We start from the raw sequence: 18,574 nt of genomic DNA, 5'->3' as shown, positions 1-18,574 counted from the left end.
CCAAAAAGTTTAATTTTGGTCTCACCTGACCAGAGCACCTTCTTCCACATATTTGCTGTGTCCCCCACATGGCTTCTCACAAACTGCAACCAAAAATTCTTATGGGTTTGTTTCAACAATGGCTTTCTTCTTGGCACTCTTCGATAGAAGGCCAGATTTGTGGAGTGCACAACTAATAGTTGTCCTGTGGACAGATTCTCCCACCTGAGCTGTGGATTTCCACAGCTATTCCAGAGTTACCATGTGTGACAGAACCGATCCCACACTCCGATTTAGTGCTTCCATCAGTATACCGCTTCCTAAGTCTGGATATAGATATCAGATATTCCAACTGCTCACAAGCACAAAACAAGATGACACTTGCTTAGCTGCTCAATATGGACTAATTTATTAGAACCAAAATGACAAGTATTTATAATACAGTAGAAAACTAAAACCTAACCTAATTAGCATGAGCTAATTATCTAATCATTGACCCAGATTAGTTGTCTGAGAGATAGGACTTTTCAGGTTAAGACTTTGTCTCCTAGCTCACTGATTGACTATTCAATACACATTACCATAAACAAACACAGGGTTAATTAGCACAAACAACAATGTGTGAATACTCCTACAAGCCAGACTAGACTAATTTACACAACAGACAGGTGGCTGGAGTTGATGACATTAGCATCTAACAGTTTGTGTCTGTCAGGTCACCTTGAGGCCAGGTGGCAGATGCACCCCGTAGGTATTAGAAGTGCACCGCAAGGTTGTGGACCCTACGGCTGACTGCTGCGGATGGGGGTCAAGGTGATAGGAAGGCAGGACTGCCAGAACACCAAGATGGATCCCACCGGGGTTAGAGTGTAAGATTCCCTGGGGCGCGGAGTCTAAGAGCCAGCAGGTGTTCACCAGAGCCTCGAGTGGTGAGGATGGACTTGGCTGCAACTGGCTCCAGGTCACGACCCCCAGGGTCCCCCAGCTCACACCCAGAGTAGGCAACAGGAGGATAGGGATTGTCAGGGACAAAGCCAAGGTCGGGGCCACAAGCAGACAAGAATAGTCAGGGACACGCCAAAAGGTCAGGATCACAGGCAAACAGGGATAGTCAAGGACACGCCAAAGTCGGTAACGGAATAACAGCAGAGCACACAGCAGGTAACAGCAAGCTAACACACAAAGGTTGATCAGCAGGATTGGCCTGCAGTGCACAGGTTAATATAGAGTTCTCTGATAGGAGCTAGGGTGGAGCCATGCCAGAGGATGGATTATAAAAGCAGTCAGGTGAGGGTCGGCTGGTCTCTAGAAATGAACACATGGAGACAGGTAAGCAGACGAACTCTATTGCATAACCATGACAGTGTCCCAACAGTGTGATTCAGTCCATTGCTAATATGGCAAATACATATCCAGAGTCTGTGTGTCTTGGGGGGGGGGAACATGGATCTGAATCCAAGTAACACCACCTCAGGGGTCCCCAGGCATACAGCTCACAAAGAGCACTGTTCCTCCAAATGCGAGGGCCCATAATCGCAAGGCAAGAGGCTCGCATTCTGTCCCCTCCAACAGCCTCTGTCCCGGCTAGGTCTGTCACACCATGGACCTCTTGGCTGCTTCTCTGATGAATGCTCTTCTTGCCTGGCCTGTCAGTTTAGGTGGACGGCCGTGTCTTGGTAGGTTTGCAGTTGTGCCATACTCTTTCCATTTTCCGATGATGAATTGAACAGAGCTCCGTGAGATGTTCAAAGCTTAGGATATTTTTTTTATAACCTAACCCTGCTTTAAACTTCTCCACAACTTTATCCTTGACCTGTCTTCATAATGCTGTTTGTTCACTAAGGTTCTCTAACAAACCACTGAGAGATTCACAGAACATCTGAATTTATACTGAGATTAAATTAACACACAGGTGGATTCTATTTATTAATTAGATGAATTCTGAAGGCAATTGGTTCCACTAGATAGGGGTATCAGAGTAAATGGGGCTGAATACAAATGCACACCACACTTTTCACATATGTATTTGTAAAACATTTTGAAAAACATTTATTATTTTCCTTCCACTTCACAATTATGTACCACTTTTTTTTTGGTTTATCACATAAAATCCCAATAAAATATATTTACATTTTTAGTTGTAAGATGACAAAATGTGGAAAATGTCAGGGGGTGTGAATACTTTTTCAAGGCACTATATTAATTACGCAGGTTCTGTGGCTGATTAACGTGGGAAGAAAATCCATTTAGGGCCCTACCTGCATTAAATTAGCTGTGTAATTAATATGTCTTCGGATTTAAAGGGATGAGGTGGCAACCCTAAGCCCCAGCAAGGGGCCAAGAACCAGAAGGTCTAATCTCAAGGGTCAAAGGAACAGAAGCCAGGAGACAGAGGCTCTCACTCAGGGCTAAATGGAGCCCCACCAGGAGTCAGAGGATAGAGGGTCTTACCCAGGGGTCAGAGGAGCCCAGCCAGGAGTCAGGAGACCAGAAGGTCTCACCCAGGGGTCAGAGTAGCACAGCCAGGAGTCAGGAGACAGAGGGTCTTACCCAGGGGGGTAAGAGGAGCCCAGCCAGGAGTCAGGAGACAGAGGGTCTCACCCAGGGGTCAGAGGAGCCCCAGCCACCAGGCAGGAAAAAAGGAGGTCTCATTCCAGGAGTCAGGTAGGCTCCTATCGGGAGGTTAAGGAAAACCCCTATCCAGAGGCCAGCAGTGGGCTGTGAATCAGGCACTTGTGACTAAAGACTAAGAACTAGGGGAGCTGGACAATAAAGTTAGAGGAACTGGTAAGAAGAGCAGCGGTGCTGCCGACAAGAGAGCCAGATGGCTCTGCATTTTCAGTTGAATTTTCATGTTGATGGTGGAAACCCCTGTGTTGACAACTGATGCATATGTGCATTTTCCATTTTGTTCAATAAAAGTTGGCCTGCCATGCCCTAAAATACCATTTAGACTGGCACGATTTGTTATAAATAGACTCTTTTAGTGTTCTGATATTTACCAAACCAACAAATGCTATTTGCAAGCAAATTGGCAATTTTTTTTTTTTATCAACCCTCACCTGAATCCAAGAATTCTGGCTGTTTACACTCCAGGCGTTTATAGTCCCGCTGTTTCCCAGTCTGGCCAGGGATGGCACCCAAGATCCTTTATTAACAAAAGGTAAAAGGATAATGACAGTACATAAGAACAGAACAACAAAAAAATATCTAGGCCATGGCGTATAAGGGTGCCAGCAGTGGTCCCAGTAGCCTTTGTGGAACTTGAGCCAAACGCCCATGATCTTAGAACATTATTTTGGCTAGGGGCACCCTATCTTTGGCCTGCAATGTACTCTATGAAGTCTACCTCGCCACCTCATTTCGAACACCCAAGAGTGGAGAGAGCATGGAGTGGGCAGCTTTACTAAAGTATACTATATGGCCAAAGGATTGTGGACACCTGTCCATCGCAACAACCCCCTTCAAATGAGTGAGTTCAGGATGCCAAGTGAATGTTACTGTCAATGGTACAGCACACAATGTCTATAGGGCGTATTAATAAAAACTTTGCATACCTGTTCATACATCAAAACTGCATGTAAATTCATCTTTTGTCAATGGGTCAATAACGGATGGTATCAAGCTCTATTCTCTTTAGATCACATGTCAATAATGGGAAACAAACAATAAAATGTGAATGTTTGGGGACAATACCACATTATGGTCTCTAGATGGAGCTGAGTATCATAAGAAATAAGTCTGCTCCTTAGCTTCATCTAGTGGCCCCAATGCCCTATTTTTACCATTTGCACTGCTGTTTTCAATGAATAACGTTCAATCTGCAGAGAATATGCACTTGCTGACCTGCCACAGTACATATACTGCGGCAGGTTGGCACATGCAGGCACAATCATGCACCTGTACATGATGTGCCTGCACTCAGTTTAGGAGCGCACCCCTCCTCCGACAGCCAGACATAGCAGATTGAGGAACCAAATACTCTAGGTCTGGTGTTCATGTGATTGCTGTGGAATCATATGATCGTAATGTCTACAAAGCTGTTATGAATGAATGAAAGAATGAATTCATAACAGCTGTGCTGCCTATGCTATGATTTGCCTACAGCTATCACAGTGTACCTGGGCAAATCACAGCACCCTGTACCATGTGATTAGCTGTAGCCAATCACAGATCACTAGTCTTCACATCTGTAATGAATGGTTAACCCATTAATGGCAAATAAAAACTTTGCTGTTGCAATGACTTTCATTGTAACAACAAAATACACACAGCCCTGACCTCAACCTTATCGAACACCTTTAGGATAACCTGGAATGTTGATTGTGAGCCAGGTCTTCTCGTGCATCACTAGTACCTAGCCTGACAAATGTTCTTGTGGCTGCATCAGGACAGTCGCAAAGGGGGAACCTAGTTAATTCCCATGCTTTGTTTTCAGAATGGAAATGTCCAACATGCTTGTGACGGGAGGGCACATGGAACCCAGAATCCCTTGGAAAGGTTGGGAAACCCACGTTTCAGCTCCCCATACAACTCTTATGTCTAAGTCACCCTGTGCCTTCCTGGTACAGGTTGAGTGAAAAAATATATTCTAAGACTACTCTTAGGTTGTTAATTCTGAATACACAATCCTTGAAAGAGCTGATTACATTGACATCCAGAGACGGACTGTCTGGTCACCTAGGCTGCCTTATGCGCTAGGGTAATTAACATGTTAATTGTGTAATTGTATTTTAAGTTGTTGCTATGGGGAGGGGGGGAGTATCCATGAGCAGCACTACCTCATTATCTACCCCTTGTGTAAAATGTGTATAAAAGTCTGGATTCTGTCCAATAAAAAGTTCAAGATTCTACAAGCTATTTTCGGCTAGACTTGTATTCAATGCAGCTATGATAATATATCTCTCTGATAGTCAGATTGGAGGAAGCGGGATCGCTTCTCGGCCTTTTGGCTAAGATCAAGTGTAGTATCGACTATAGCCTTTAGGGGTGTCTCTGCTTCACAGCTAGGATGTTGAGAACCACCTGTATCTATCCAAGCCATTAGGTCCTTGTGGGGTACCCTCTGCTCGGCCTTGTAGGATTGTTGATTAAATTCAGCTTCACCTACTTGCTGCTATTGGGCTAGAGGCTTAGCCCCCACAAGGAACGAGATTGCGGTCTTCCCTCCCACCCCCCCTCTCCGCATTACTACAGTGCCTTGAGTAAAGTATTCGGCCCCCTTGAACTTTTCAACCTTTTGCCACATTTCAGGCTTCAAACAAAGATATTTTGTTTGAATATTTTGTATATTTAAAGAAAATTTTAATTTTTTGTGAAGAATCACCAACAAGTGGGACACAATTGTGAAGTGGAACGAAATCTATTGGATAATTTTAACTTTTTTAGCAAACAAAAAACTGAAAAGTGGTGCGTGCAAAATTATTCGGCCCCTTTACTTTCAGTGCAGCAAACTCACTCCAGAAGTTCAGCGGGGATCTCTGAATGATCCAATGTTGTCCTAAATGACTGATGGTGATAAATAGAATCCATCTGTGTGTAATCAAGTCTCTGTATAAATGCACCTGCTCTGTGATAGTCTCAGGGTTCTGTTGAAAGCGCAGAGAGCATCATGAAGACCAAGGAACACACCAGGCAGGTCCGTAATACTGTTGTGGAGAAGTTTAAAGCCAGATTTGGATACAAAAAGATTTCCCAAGCTTTAAACATCCCAAGGAGCACTGTGCAAGCGATCATTTTGAAATGGAAGGAGTATCAGACCACTGCAAATCTACCAAGACCTGGCCGTCCCTCTAAACTTTCAGCTCAGACAAGGAGAAGACTGATCAGAGATGCAGCCAAGAGGCCTATGATCACTCTGGATGAACTGCAGAGAACTACAGCTGAGGTGGGAGAGTCTGTCCATAGGACAACAATCAGTTGTACACTGCACAAATCTGGCCTTTATGGAAGAGTGGCAAGAAGAAAGCCATTTCTCAAAGATATCCATAAAAAGTCTCGTCTAAAGTTTGCCACAAGCCACCTGGGAGACACACCAAACATGTGGAAGAAGGTGCTCTGGTCAGATGAAACCAAAATCAAACTTTTTGCCCACAATGCAAAATGATATGTTTGGCATAAAAGCGACACAGCTCATCACCCTCAACACACCATCCCCACTGTCAAACATGGTGGTGGCAGCATCATGGTTTGGGCCTGCTTTTCTTCAGCAGGGACAGGGAAGATGGTTAAAATTGAGGGGAAGATGGATGCAGCCAAATACAGGACCATTCTGGATGAAAACCTGTTGGAGTCTGCAAAAGATCTGAAACTGGGACAGAGATTTATCTTCCAACAACACAATGATCCCAAACATACAGCAAAATCTACAAAGGAATGGTTCAGAAATAAACGTATCCAGGTGTTAGAATGGCCAAGTCAAAGTCCAGACCTGAATCCAATCGAGAATCTGTGGAAAGAGCTGAAAACTGCTGTTCACAAACGCTCTCCATCCAACCTCACTGAGCTCGAGCTGTTTTGCAAGGAAGAATGGGCAAGAATTTCAGTCTCTCGATGTGCAAAACTGATAGAGACATACCCCAAGCGACTTGCAGCTGTAATCGCAGCAAAAGGTGGCTCTACAAAGTATTAACGCAAGGGGGACGAATAATTTTGCACGCCCCACTTTTCATTTTTTTATTAGTTAAAAAAGTTTCAAAAATCCAATAGATTTCGTTCCACTTCACAATTGTGTCCCACTTGTTGGTGATTCTTCACAAAAAATTTAAATTTTATATCTTTATGTTTGAAGCCTGAAATGTGGCAAAAGGTTGAAAAGTTCAAGGGGGCCGAATACTTTCGCAAGGCACTGTACCTCCGGGCAGTAGATGCAAGAGCCTTTGTAAAGGCTTCAGAGCGAAGACTTCGAGGAAACAAGAAGAAAGCCGCTTAAGAAACAGCTGAGGCGACATCCTCCTCCTTGAAGATGCTGAAGAGTGATAAGAAGACCAGCAAAAGCAAGAGGAACCCCGCTCCAGCCACTTCCACCGAGGTTCACGAGAATGTTGCTGCCTCAACCTCCACCTCTACCCCGGCCAGCGCCAGCCAGCCGAGACCAGCCAAGCCCTCCCCCCCTGCAGACGGGCTCCCTACCCTAGTGCCTTGGATGAAGCAGACAGTCGTGCTGCAGCTGAAGGAGGTGGACGGAAGATGATACTGGAGCAGGGGTTCAGCAAAGCGGTAACGCTTTCGGTGCGGGCCTTCACAAAAGGTACCTTTTTTATAACTTTTGTGTCATTCCAGGTCTGCAGAAGGTACTGGGAGATGGTAAAGACGAGTGGTCCTGAATCCCCCTTTCATAAGTTCGCTGCGAACTGCCCCATTACACGGGACGAGAAGTGGGTCACGGTGGCCATGAGGAACCCCCATACCCCAGGTAAGGATATAGCCACTTGCCTCCAGAGGTTCTGCACCGTGGTGAAGGACCCCATCCAAATCTTCGATGCAAATGGCTTCTGGATAGGTAAGTGGTCCGTACTCTGCAAGTTCAGGAAGGACCCTTCGGGGGACATCCAGCACCTGCAGCCGTGCTTCTCCCTGGGCAACTCCGCAAGCATCCTTTACTACCCCGGGATACCCTACACCTGCAACAGGTGTAGCCACACCGGACATATGGGTAAGGATTGCAAGAGCTTGCTTGCAGGTTCTGTAGGGTCACAGGCCATGAGACCAAGGATTGTCCAAGGTCCAAAGCCTGCAACCTCTGCGGAGCGGCCGAGCATGTGTTTAAACACTGCCCTCAGCGGTCCCGGTCCTACGCTGGAGCCCTAATCGAGAGCAAGCCACCCGCCAGCACCGGGAAGAAGCAGCCGGAAAAAGAAAAAGAACCACGGAAGACCACTGGTAAGCCCACCCCTACCTCCGCCACTGCCCAGGCCCCAGCCCAGACCCCTTCCCCTGCCCAGGCCCCTGCCCCAACATGTGTTTAAACACTGCCCTCAGCGGTCCCGGTCCTACGCTGGAGCCCTAATCGAGAGCAAGCCACCCACCAGCACCAGGAAGAAGCAGCCGGAAAAAGAAAAAGAACCACGGAAGACCACTGGTAAGCCCACCCCTACCTCCGCCACTGCCCAGACCCCAGCCCAGACCCCTTCCCCTGCCCAGGCCCCTGCCCCAACCCCTGCCTCCAGCACACCCCCACCCACCACCTCTGTGCTGGAGGAGACCCTCCCAACCCCTCCCCCACCCACCCTGGGCCTGTCCTCCCTGGAGGACTTCCCCGCCCTCCGTTCCATCCCCACCAGTGGACCCTCAGGTAGCCGGAAACGGAAACCTAGCAGTCCAACAGCAGACGAACCCGCTACCTCCACTAAAAGGCCCAATGGGGACCAGCGCAACAGCGATGGACCAGAGCCAATAGTGGAGGACCTCGAGTCAGCAGGGGAGGAGGCTGAGGATGTGGGGGGAGAGGAGAAGATCATGGCCGACACTGTGCCTGACCTCCCCCTCAACTACCACATCTACATCAACCAGAAGACGATGGAGGCTGTCCTGGAGGAGCTCAGTCTGTCCGAGAACACAGGACAAGCAGGGGAAGCAACGGAAGACCCCCCTCCGGGGAGGTAAGTTCGGTCCCTTGCTGACTAGACCTCATACCCTTTTTCATTATGGCAGAGATCTCAATCTTTTCCATTAATGTGAGGAGTATCAAGGATACATCTAGAAGGCAAACAGCACTGACATTTCTTTCCACTCAGCAGAGTGATGTCTACATGCTACAGGAGTGCGCACTTCCTCCTCTGAGGAGGTACACCCATCTGACCTCCCAGTGGACCCTTGGTCCCTCCTACTGGTCCGGGGGTGGCGATTGTAAGTCTGCGGGGGTAGCCATTCTTGTCAGGGGTGGGCGCTTCACGGTTGACTCCATCCATGAGCTAGTCTGTGTCCGTCTTCTGGTCATAAACGGCTCATGGGTGGGAGAGCCAATTAGGCTCATCAACGTGTACGCCCCCCCAGATAAGAATGAGCGGCTGGAACTTTTCCAGACCCTGAGGACCCAACTCGTCACCACCAGGGCAGTAGTAATTGGCGGTGATTTTAACTGTCCGATAGAGGAGGATGGGCGCAGCTCCAGCATGTACGCAAAACTTGATGCTACATCCAGGCTGGGCTGCTCAAGGAGATGATCTCGGAGGCCTCCCAGCAGGACGCCGTGGGATCCATAGGGAAAGGTACAGTGAACTACTCATGGTGCCAACCCGATGGATCGGTGCATTCCAGGATCGACTTCGTGCTCACTTCAAGAGCAGTCAAGCATCGCGATTTCTCCATGATCCCCTGCTTTTTCTCTGACCACAGGGCTATTTACTTTAGGGGTGACCTGGGCGAGGGCTTTGCCCGTGGACCAGGCTCCTGGAAGCTGAATAGTACCCTGCTGGAAAATGAGGAATTGATGGGGGAACTCCGGGAGGCCTATGCCACCTGGACGGAGGAAAAGCGATTCTTCGGAAGGGTAAGTGACTGGTGGGAGTTCGTGAAGGTCAAGCTGCGCAGCTTCTTTCAGGCAAGGGGACGCCAGCAAGTGTGTGCCAGGAAGAGGGAACTCAGAAGACTGCAACATCAGTTGCAGTGCCTGCAGGACCTTCATCACTGTGGCTGGGACGTTAGGCAGGACCTGGAGGACACCAAGAAGAGCCTGAAAGGGCACTTTGAGGAAGAATCCAGGCACATTGTCTTCCGTGCCAAGGTGGAGAATCTTGAGAAAGGTGAGAAGTGTAACTCTTTCTTTTTCAGGAAACTCCACTCAGGACACACACCCTTGTCAGAGCTGCGTGACGAGACTGGAAAAAACTCCAGAAGGGAAAGGAGGCTGTGATGCAAGTGGTCAGCGACTACTATACCAACCTCTACTCCCCGAAAACAACAGACACACAGGCAGCCGACAGGTTCCTGTCAGGTATCTCTAACCCAATTGATCCTGCAGGTTCATCGCCTGTCAACACCCCCTTGGTGTTGGAGGAGCTGCACTCTGCCGCTAAATCCTTTAGGCGGGGCAGGACCCCGGGCTGCGATGGTCTCCCAGCTGAACTTTATGTAACGCTGTGGGATCTCGTGGGCCTGGACCTGCTCAAGCTGTATGAAGAGATGGTGGTGGAGGGCAGAATGCCTCTGACACTGAGGGAAGGGATGATCACGATTTTGTATAAGAGTAAGGGGGAGAGATTAGACCTGAAAAATTGGCGTCCGATCTCTCTTATGAACGCGGACTACAAAATCCTCGCCAAAGTTCTGGCCAACAGGCTGAAATCTGTCATCGGACAGATCATCCACCCGGATCAGACTTGTGGCATTCCTGTTCGCAGGATTGTGGACAGCTGGTACTCCGCAGCGAGATCCTCCCTGTGTTGCAGTACCTCGCCCAGGCCTGCCCCCCCCCCCGGGTTAACGCCTGCAAGGCCATCACCAGGGCAGGGTTTCACTTCACTTCATCTGGAGCTCCAAAATGGACAGAGTAAAGCGGGCTGTTATGTTCAAGGAACCCCTCAAGGGCGGTAAGGGCGTGCCCAACATCGCCACTCTACTGAGGATGTTCTTTGCCTGTAACTGCATCCGCAGGACTTTGGTGGACAGAACTGTAGACTCTGGTGGTAATTCCATGTCCCGTTTTTTCTTCCTGCCTCTTTGGAGGTCCCTTGGATGGGACAAATGGGACAGCTCCATCCCCTACAACTGGGACACTCCTTGGTACTACTTGGACACTTTCAAGTTTATTAAGGAGCTGGGGCTACATGGAGTGAAGCAAAAAAATATCCAAAAGGTGATTAGAGCATCGGACATTGTTGAGAATGTTCCAGGCCTCCCTTCAGCCACTTGTAAAGTGGTGTGGAGGAATGTTTCTTCAAAGAGACTCACCAACAGGCACAAAGATCTGGCATGGATGGAAATCCAAGGGGGGTTGCCAGTCAGGACATTCATGCATGCCAGAAACCTGTGCAGATACAGACACTGCCCCTTTTGCATCATCCAGGAGGAAACTGCTCTGCATTTTTTCTGGGAGTGTCCCCTTGCACAGGGCCTGTTGAGGGCTCTGGAACCTGATCTCAAAGACTTTGTACCACAGACTGCTATCACACACTTTGGTGTGCTGAATGGACTCTTTTTGTGGAACTCATTCACAGGAGGACATCGATAGTGCCTGGCGGGTGCTGTGTTGCTTTAAGGACACTGTTTGGTGCGCCAGAAAGCGCCTCATCCACCAGAGGGAGAGGATGTCCATCGAGGACTGTCGCAGACTGATTCACAGTGACTATCACCTGATGGACTTGAAGGAGGAAGAGGAGGTCTGAAGATTTCCCACCCTCCCGTACCACTATGTATCTTTTGGCAGTTCAATAAAGCTTCGGGCCTGTGAACTATTTTTTCCCCTCCCTACCTAGGGTTGCCACCTGTCCGGGATTCACCCGGACAGTACGGGTTTTGAAACATGTGTCCGGGTCTCTGCCTGCCTATGACCCGGGCACATTATTCAGACCCGCTGGTGGCTCCCTGTGCAGCGTGCCTTGTCTACACAGTGACAGGCGGCCTGCTAATTAACTTCCCCGGTAATTCATATTAATGGAATGCCTGCTGCAGCTTGTGCGGGTGATCTTGGTTCCCGCACGCCGCCACTGAGGTCCATTGCCTCCACTTTTCATGACAGGGCTCGACATGTCTGCCGACATGTCTCCCTGCTGTCCCCAGCTCCACGGACTAGTTCAGAGAGAGTGCTGTGGAGAGAACTGAACCCGCCCCTCCTCCTCCTGCTGTTTTGTTTTCCTGTGTACACAGAGGAGGAGGAGGGGGGAGAAGGCTCACCACGCTGCCGACAACGCTGCTGACTAAGTTCATCTGTCAACGAATCCACACAGTGAGTCTTCCAAAGGTGGGGGGCATGTTCAAGAGGGTTGGGGGGAACTAGCCTGCAGTTCACTTTGTGTGATGGGGGCACTTAAGTAACTGTGCTACAAGGGGGCTTGGATATGAAATCCACCCCCCTTAGCACATATCCCCCTCCCAATATTAAAGAGATGATTCCTGCCAGAAAGGGGGTGGCCCTTGGCACCCCACAAGAGATGTGGAAAATTGCTCCAGGTGCCCATACTAGTGCCCCCCCAGGCAAGTTAGTGGAGCAAAGTGTGGGTTCCAGCTCACAGGGCAGGTTCATACCATGAAAACACAGGAACGCGATGTGTGATTAACATGATACCCGATTGCAATTTCAGCCCAATTATATATGCAGTCTCTGACCGTCTCCTGTAGTATGTAGGGATGAGCTCAGGTGTGTTCGCATGGAACATGTGCAGAGCCCGCCAGGAAGTCGGTGCAGCGCTGCGGTAATCACAGGCAGTGAGACATTGTCCCGATGTGCGGCTGCAGTGATCTGGCCACCTCTCACTGTCTTTGATAAGCGCAGTGCTGCACCGACTTCCTGGCGGGCTCTGCACATGTTCCATGCGAACACACCTGAGCTCATCCCTAGTATTATGTCTGCAGTCTCTGACCATCTCCTGTACTATGTCTGCAGTCTCTGACCATCTCCTGTACCAGGTCAGCACACTCTCTGACCATCTACTGTATCATGTATGCAGTTTCTTAACATCTACTGTACTATATCTGCAGTCTCTGACCATCCCCTGTACCATGTGCTCAGACACTGACCATCTCCTTTACTATGTCTGCAGTCTCTGACCACCTCCTGTACCATGTCTGCAGTCTCTGACCACCTCCTGTACCATGTCTGCAGTCTCTGACCATCTTCTGTATCATGTCTGCAGTCACTGACCATTCCCTGTACTATGTCTGCAGTCTCTGATCATTTCCCGTATCATGTATGCAGCCTCTGATCATTTCCCGTATCATGTATGCAGTCTCTGACCATCTCCTGTATCATGTATGCAGTCTCTGACCATCTCCTGTATCATGTATGCAGTCTCTGACCATCTCCTGTATCATGTATGCAGTCTCTGACCATCTCCTGTATCATGTATGCAGTCTCTGACCATCTCCTGTACTATGTCTGCAGTCTCTGACCATCTCCTGTACTATGTCTGCAGTCTCTGACCATCTCCTGTACTATGTCTGCAGTCTCTGACCATCTTTTGTACCACGTCCGCACACTCTCTGACCATCTCCTGTATCATGTCTGCAGTCTTTGACCATTTTCTGTATCATGTTTGCAGTCTCTGACCATCTCCTGTACTATGTCTGCAGTCTCTGACCATTCCCTGTACTATGTCTGCAGTCTCTGTCCATTCCCTGTACTATGTCTGCAGTCTCTGACCATCTCCTGTACCAGGTCCGCACACTCTCTGACCATCTACTGTATCATGTATGCAGTTTCTTAACATCTACTGTACTATATCTGCAGTCTCTGACCATCCCCTGTACCATGTGCTCAGACACTCTGACCATCTCCTGTATCATGTCTGCAGTCTCTGACCATCTCCTGAATCATGTATGCAGTCTCTGACCATCTTTTGTACCATGTCCACACACTCTCTGACCATCTCCTGTATTATTGTATGCATTTTCTTCACATCTTCTGCAGTATGTCTGCAGTTTCTTACCATCTCCCGTACCATGTCCACACACTCTCTGACCATCTTTTGTACCATATCCGCACACTCGCTATCTCTTGTATCATGTATGCAGTTTCTTACAATCTCCTGTAGCATGTTTGCAGTCTCTGACAATCTCCTGTATTATGTCTGTAGCCTCTGATCATCTCTTGTATTATGGCAGCGCAGTCTCCTAGTCTAATATAGACTGAAACGAGAGCCACCAAGCTGGAGCTCAGAGAGGACCATCTGACTGAGCCCTGCATGGTGGACCTGAGTGGTGGTCAGTGACAGCGTAGCAAGGCCTGTCTGAGGGGGGTCACTGATGTAGGGGGCAGTGAATACAGTAAGGTAAAGGGGCACTGATATAGAGGTTACCCCTTATATCAGTAGCCCCCCCCCACCTTACCTTATTGCATTCACTCTGCAGAAGGTGCTCTATGGTGACCAGTCACTCCCCCCCATACAATACGCATACATACTTAGGCTCATGTATTATGCACAGCCAATGCCTTGCAGGAAAATTACACTGGGAGGCTCCCCACCAAACATTACACACTATATATACACTATATTGTACATTACACACACCTGCACTATTTGCAATTGGCTACACCCACAAGTCAACGCTGCGCTTGCGTTACTACTTCCCTAGGACACACAGAGGTGTCCCAGGTATTTTACAATCTCATAGTCTATGCTACAAAAAAAAAATGCTAAGCCCCGCTGAAGTGTTCGGGTTTGGCTTGAAGAAAAGGTGGCAACCCTATCCCTACCCCACCTTCTCCATCCCCCCCCCCCCCCCATCACACCTGTTGTTCATTGAAATGCCATTTGATTTGACTCGATTATGACAGTATGACTTGATTTGTTGACATGTAATGCTTTCAGGGTAATGCAGTCATTCATGATGTGATGTTTCGGGGTATTATTACTCTGCGCAACACATCAGGCATCATACCGCAGGATGAATGTAATTTATTTGTATGCTTGGAACTGTATTGTTATGTAGTGTATTTATGTGCTGCGTCGCAGTACAGAGTAGAATGTACCCTGTTTAAAGTATTTTGTTTTTTGTATATGTTCTTGCAAAATAAAGTATACATTTTCAATCAAAAAAAAATATATCTCTCTGATAGTCAGATTGGAGGAAGCGGGATGTACTGACGGAAGCATTCAATCGGAGTGTGGGATTGGATCCGTCACAATGCTCATATAGGTTTTGATGGTCAGATGACCACGAACTTTGACCCCATAATGTATGTCATATAGTTTATTTGAGGTTGCACCCATGCATTGGTTGTTATCTTGTTGTATATGTTTGTTTTGTCTCATTTATTGTAATTATTTAAAAATATTTTAATATTTAAATTTCTTACCATAATGCCCTGAAGCAGTTATCTGTGAATCTTTGATTGTTCCTGATGATAAACCAAGAGGTTGGTGGCACCCTAAAAGACAAATCACATCTACAATATGTATTATTTTCTAAATTCAACTAGCACTATGTAATGATGCATTAATATGTACACTATATGGACAGAGGTTTTTGGCCACTCTCCAAATGATTGGGTTCAGGTATTTCCAGTGAAGGGTACGGTTAATATAAAATACAAATACATTTTAGACAATTATTCTCATCCGCCACTGTGATAACAGTTTGAGGAAGACCCCTTTCTGTTCCAGCATGACTGTACACCTGTGTACAAAGCCAGCTGCACAGAGACATGGTTTGACCAGTTTGGTGTGGAGGAACAGAGCCCTGACCTCATACCCTACTTTAGGAAGACCTTTTGGATAAGGTCTTCTCATCCAATGTCGGTTCCTACCCTCAGCACTACTAAACACCTTTAGGATCATGTCTTCTCATCCTACATCACTACCTGACCTCAACCCTACTGAACACCCTTTGTGATAAGGTCTTCTCATCCAACACTGGTACCTGATTTCAACCCTACTGAATACCTTTGGAATTGGGTCTTCTCATCCTATATCAGTACCTGACTTCAACATTACTAAATACCTTTGGGATCAGGTCTTCTCATCCTACATCAGTAACTGACCTCAACCCTACTGAATACATTTGGGATTGAGTCTTCTTATCCAACATCAGTGCCTGACTTCAACTCTACTAAATATCTTTGGGATTGGGTCTTCTCATCCTACATTAGTACCCGACCTCAAACACTAATGGACACCTTTGTGATCAGGTCTTTTGATCCAACAGCAGTACCTGCCCTCAACCCTACTGGATATCTTAGGGATTAGGTCTTCTGATCCAACACCAGTGCCGGACTTCAATCCTACTCAACACCACTGGAATCAGGTATTCTCATCCAACATAAAGGCCTGCCCTCAACCCTACTAAACACCTTTGGGATCAGGTCTTCCCATCCAACATGCAGTATCTCACAAAAGTGAGTACATCCCTCACATTTTTGTAATTATTTTATTCTATCTTTTCATGTGACAACACTGAAGAAATTACACTTTGCTACAATGTAAAGTAATGAGTGTACAGCTTGTATAACAGTGTACATTTGCTGTCCCCTTAAAATAACTCAGCACACAGCCTTTAATGAGGAAAGTTAGAGGGCATGATGGTGGGAATTTACATGAAGCATGTAGCAGCAACTGAATACAGGTGGATATGTAGAAAGGATATTTATTGGTACAGAACATGGATATACATACATAATATACATAACTGTTGGGGTGTAGTTCCCACATAGTAAAACATAATGATAATATGAATATCAACTGTATTACACAATAATTTACCAGAATCCACCAAAATTAATATATATACAAACGTTAATGACAAGGCATTGCCTGCATGGTCTATGGCAGTGATGGCGAACCTTGGCACCCCAGATGTTTTGGAACTAAATTTCCCATGATGCTCATGCACTCTGCAGTGTAGTAGAGCATCATGGGAAATGTAGTTCCAAAACATCTGGAGTGCCAAGGTTCGCCATCACTGGTCTATGGCCTCCCTATTCCCAGTGGAGATTGATAAAATTGTAAGCATAAATATATAAAAATTCTGATGACCACATAAATGGTACATAACACAGCATCTTGTAGCTCTATGCTTTTCATGGCATATAGCCACTCGTCAGGAGCAGGCACGTGATGAGTCTAAATAAACAAATAAAAAATAATCTAAATATTTTGTCATATACCAAAATGGGGGAGGAAAACCCCGCTACCACATGTTACTTAAAAAAAATCATGTACTGGTGGTATACTGCTGTGAATCGCAGGTCACCCAGAGACATCATGGTCGGAAGCTGTGGTGAGGACATGTCCAACGAAGGTGTCCAACGAAGGTGCCCAACAACACACAGCATCCCAGGTGGCTGGGAGTCTGGAGGCACCCGTGATACAGATGAGAAATAGTGATTGAGCCGAGCAAGTGGGGTCTCTGTAAGGGAATGTGATGAATTGGCGAATAAAAGGAAGCCCAATCTAATGGGGCAAAGTGGGGTGCAAAAGTGAAACAAATTATCAAAGTGACCTAAAGCAAGAAGAAAGTGAGGTTAGGGAGGTGTGAAGGAAGAATGATGCGGAAGGCCAAGTTAGAATTTCAGAGGGGGAGGTGGCCGGACAAGAAGGGGAAGGAAGGAGGAAGCCTGCAGTGCACATGGCAGCTCCCGAAACCCGGATGAAAGACAGGTGGCCCAGCAAGACCACAGCACCACCACCAGTAGCCACAATTTGATTGTATGATGGTTATGACCTAGTAAAAGTATAACAAATAATTGTCAATCACTAAACCTATATATTGTTGTTACTCTAGAAAAAAAGTATAAAGAATAAATCGGGGAAGACTGCCATAGAACTAACTAGTTGCAAGAATCATAAGATTTTAAAGTATATAAACTTAGGGCTAACTACGTGTTTCCATCTCTAGTTTAGATAATACTTGCTATTAACACAGCCATTAAGGTCTAAACCGTTGGCAACAACAGTGAGTGAAAATTTCAGAATTGGGACCAATTAGACATTTTCCCTCCCCGGTGTCATGTGACTCGTTAGTGTTACAAGGTCTCAGCTGTGAATGGGGAGCAGGTGTGTTAAATTTGATGTTATCGCTCTCACTCTCTCATACTGGTGACTGGAAGTTCAACATGGAACCTCATGGCAAAGAACTCTCTGAGGATCTGAAAAAAGAATTGTTGCTCTACATAAAGATGGCCTAGGCTATAAGAAGACTGAGAAAGACCCTGACACTGAGCTTCAGTATGGTGGCCAAGACCATACAGCAGTTTAACAGGACAGGTTCCACTCAGAACAGGCCTCGCCATGGTCGACCAAAGAAATGAAGTGCACGTGCTCAGCGTCATATCCAGAGGTTGTCTTTGGGAAAAAGCCATCATTGCTGCAGAGGTTGAAGGGGTGTGGGATCAGCCTGTCAGTGCTCAGACCATACGCCGCACACTGCATCAAACTGGTCTGCATGGCTGTCATCCCAGAAGGAAGCCTCTTCTAATGATGATGCACAAGAAAGCCTGGAAACTGTTTGATGAAGACAAGCAGACTAAGGACATGGATTACTGGAACCATGATAAACTTATTTGGTTCAAATGGTGTCAAGCGTGTGTGGCGGCAACTCGAGGAGTACAAAGACAAGTGTGTCTTGCCTACAGGCAAACATGGTGGTGGGAGTGTCATGGTCTGGGGCTGCATGAGTGCTGCTGGCACTGGGGAGCTACAGTTCATTGAGGGAACCATGAATGCCAACATGTACTGTGACATACTGAAGCAGAGTATGATCCCCTCCCTTCAGAGACTGGGCCACAGGGCAGTATCCCAACATGATAACGACCCCAAACACACCTCCAAGACGACCACTGCCTTGCTAAAGAAGCTGAAGGTAAAGGTGATGGACTGGCCAAGCATGTCTCCAGACCTAAACCCTATTGAGCATCTGTGGGCATCCTCAAACGGAAGGTGGAGGGGAGCAAGGTCTATAACATCCACCAGCCACTTGATGTTATAATGGAGGAGTGAAAGAG

At 47.2% G+C, this 18,574-nt stretch overlaps 1 protein-coding gene and 1 pseudogene across 1 annotated transcript in view; one reads left to right on the top strand and one right to left on the bottom strand.

The window, feature by feature from the left end:
• The window catches only part of F8 (coagulation factor VIII), a 278,437-nt gene that overhangs the window by 134,477 nt on the left and 125,386 nt on the right, over positions 1-18,574 (bottom strand). Inside the window, exons 20-21 of the mRNA XM_077465186.1 lie at positions 14,933-15,004; positions 3,042-3,127 (exon numbers count right to left, since the gene is read on the bottom strand). Coding sequence (XP_077321312.1) covers positions 3,042-3,127; positions 14,933-15,004 — 158 coding nt within the window. The remainder of the gene's footprint in view (positions 1-3,041; positions 3,128-14,932; positions 15,005-18,574) is intronic.
• Positions 4,912-5,006, top strand: LOC143989604 (U2 spliceosomal RNA; annotated as a pseudogene).

Source organism: Lithobates pipiens, unplaced genomic scaffold (assembly GCF_037356315.1).
Source record: "Lithobates pipiens isolate NorthernLeopardFrog02 unplaced genomic scaffold, aLitPip1_a1.2 Scaffold_1, whole genome shotgun sequence".
Classification (NCBI taxonomy): Eukaryota; Metazoa; Chordata; class Amphibia; order Anura; family Ranidae; genus Lithobates; species Lithobates pipiens.
This window is presented reverse-complemented; position numbering and strand designations above follow the sequence as displayed.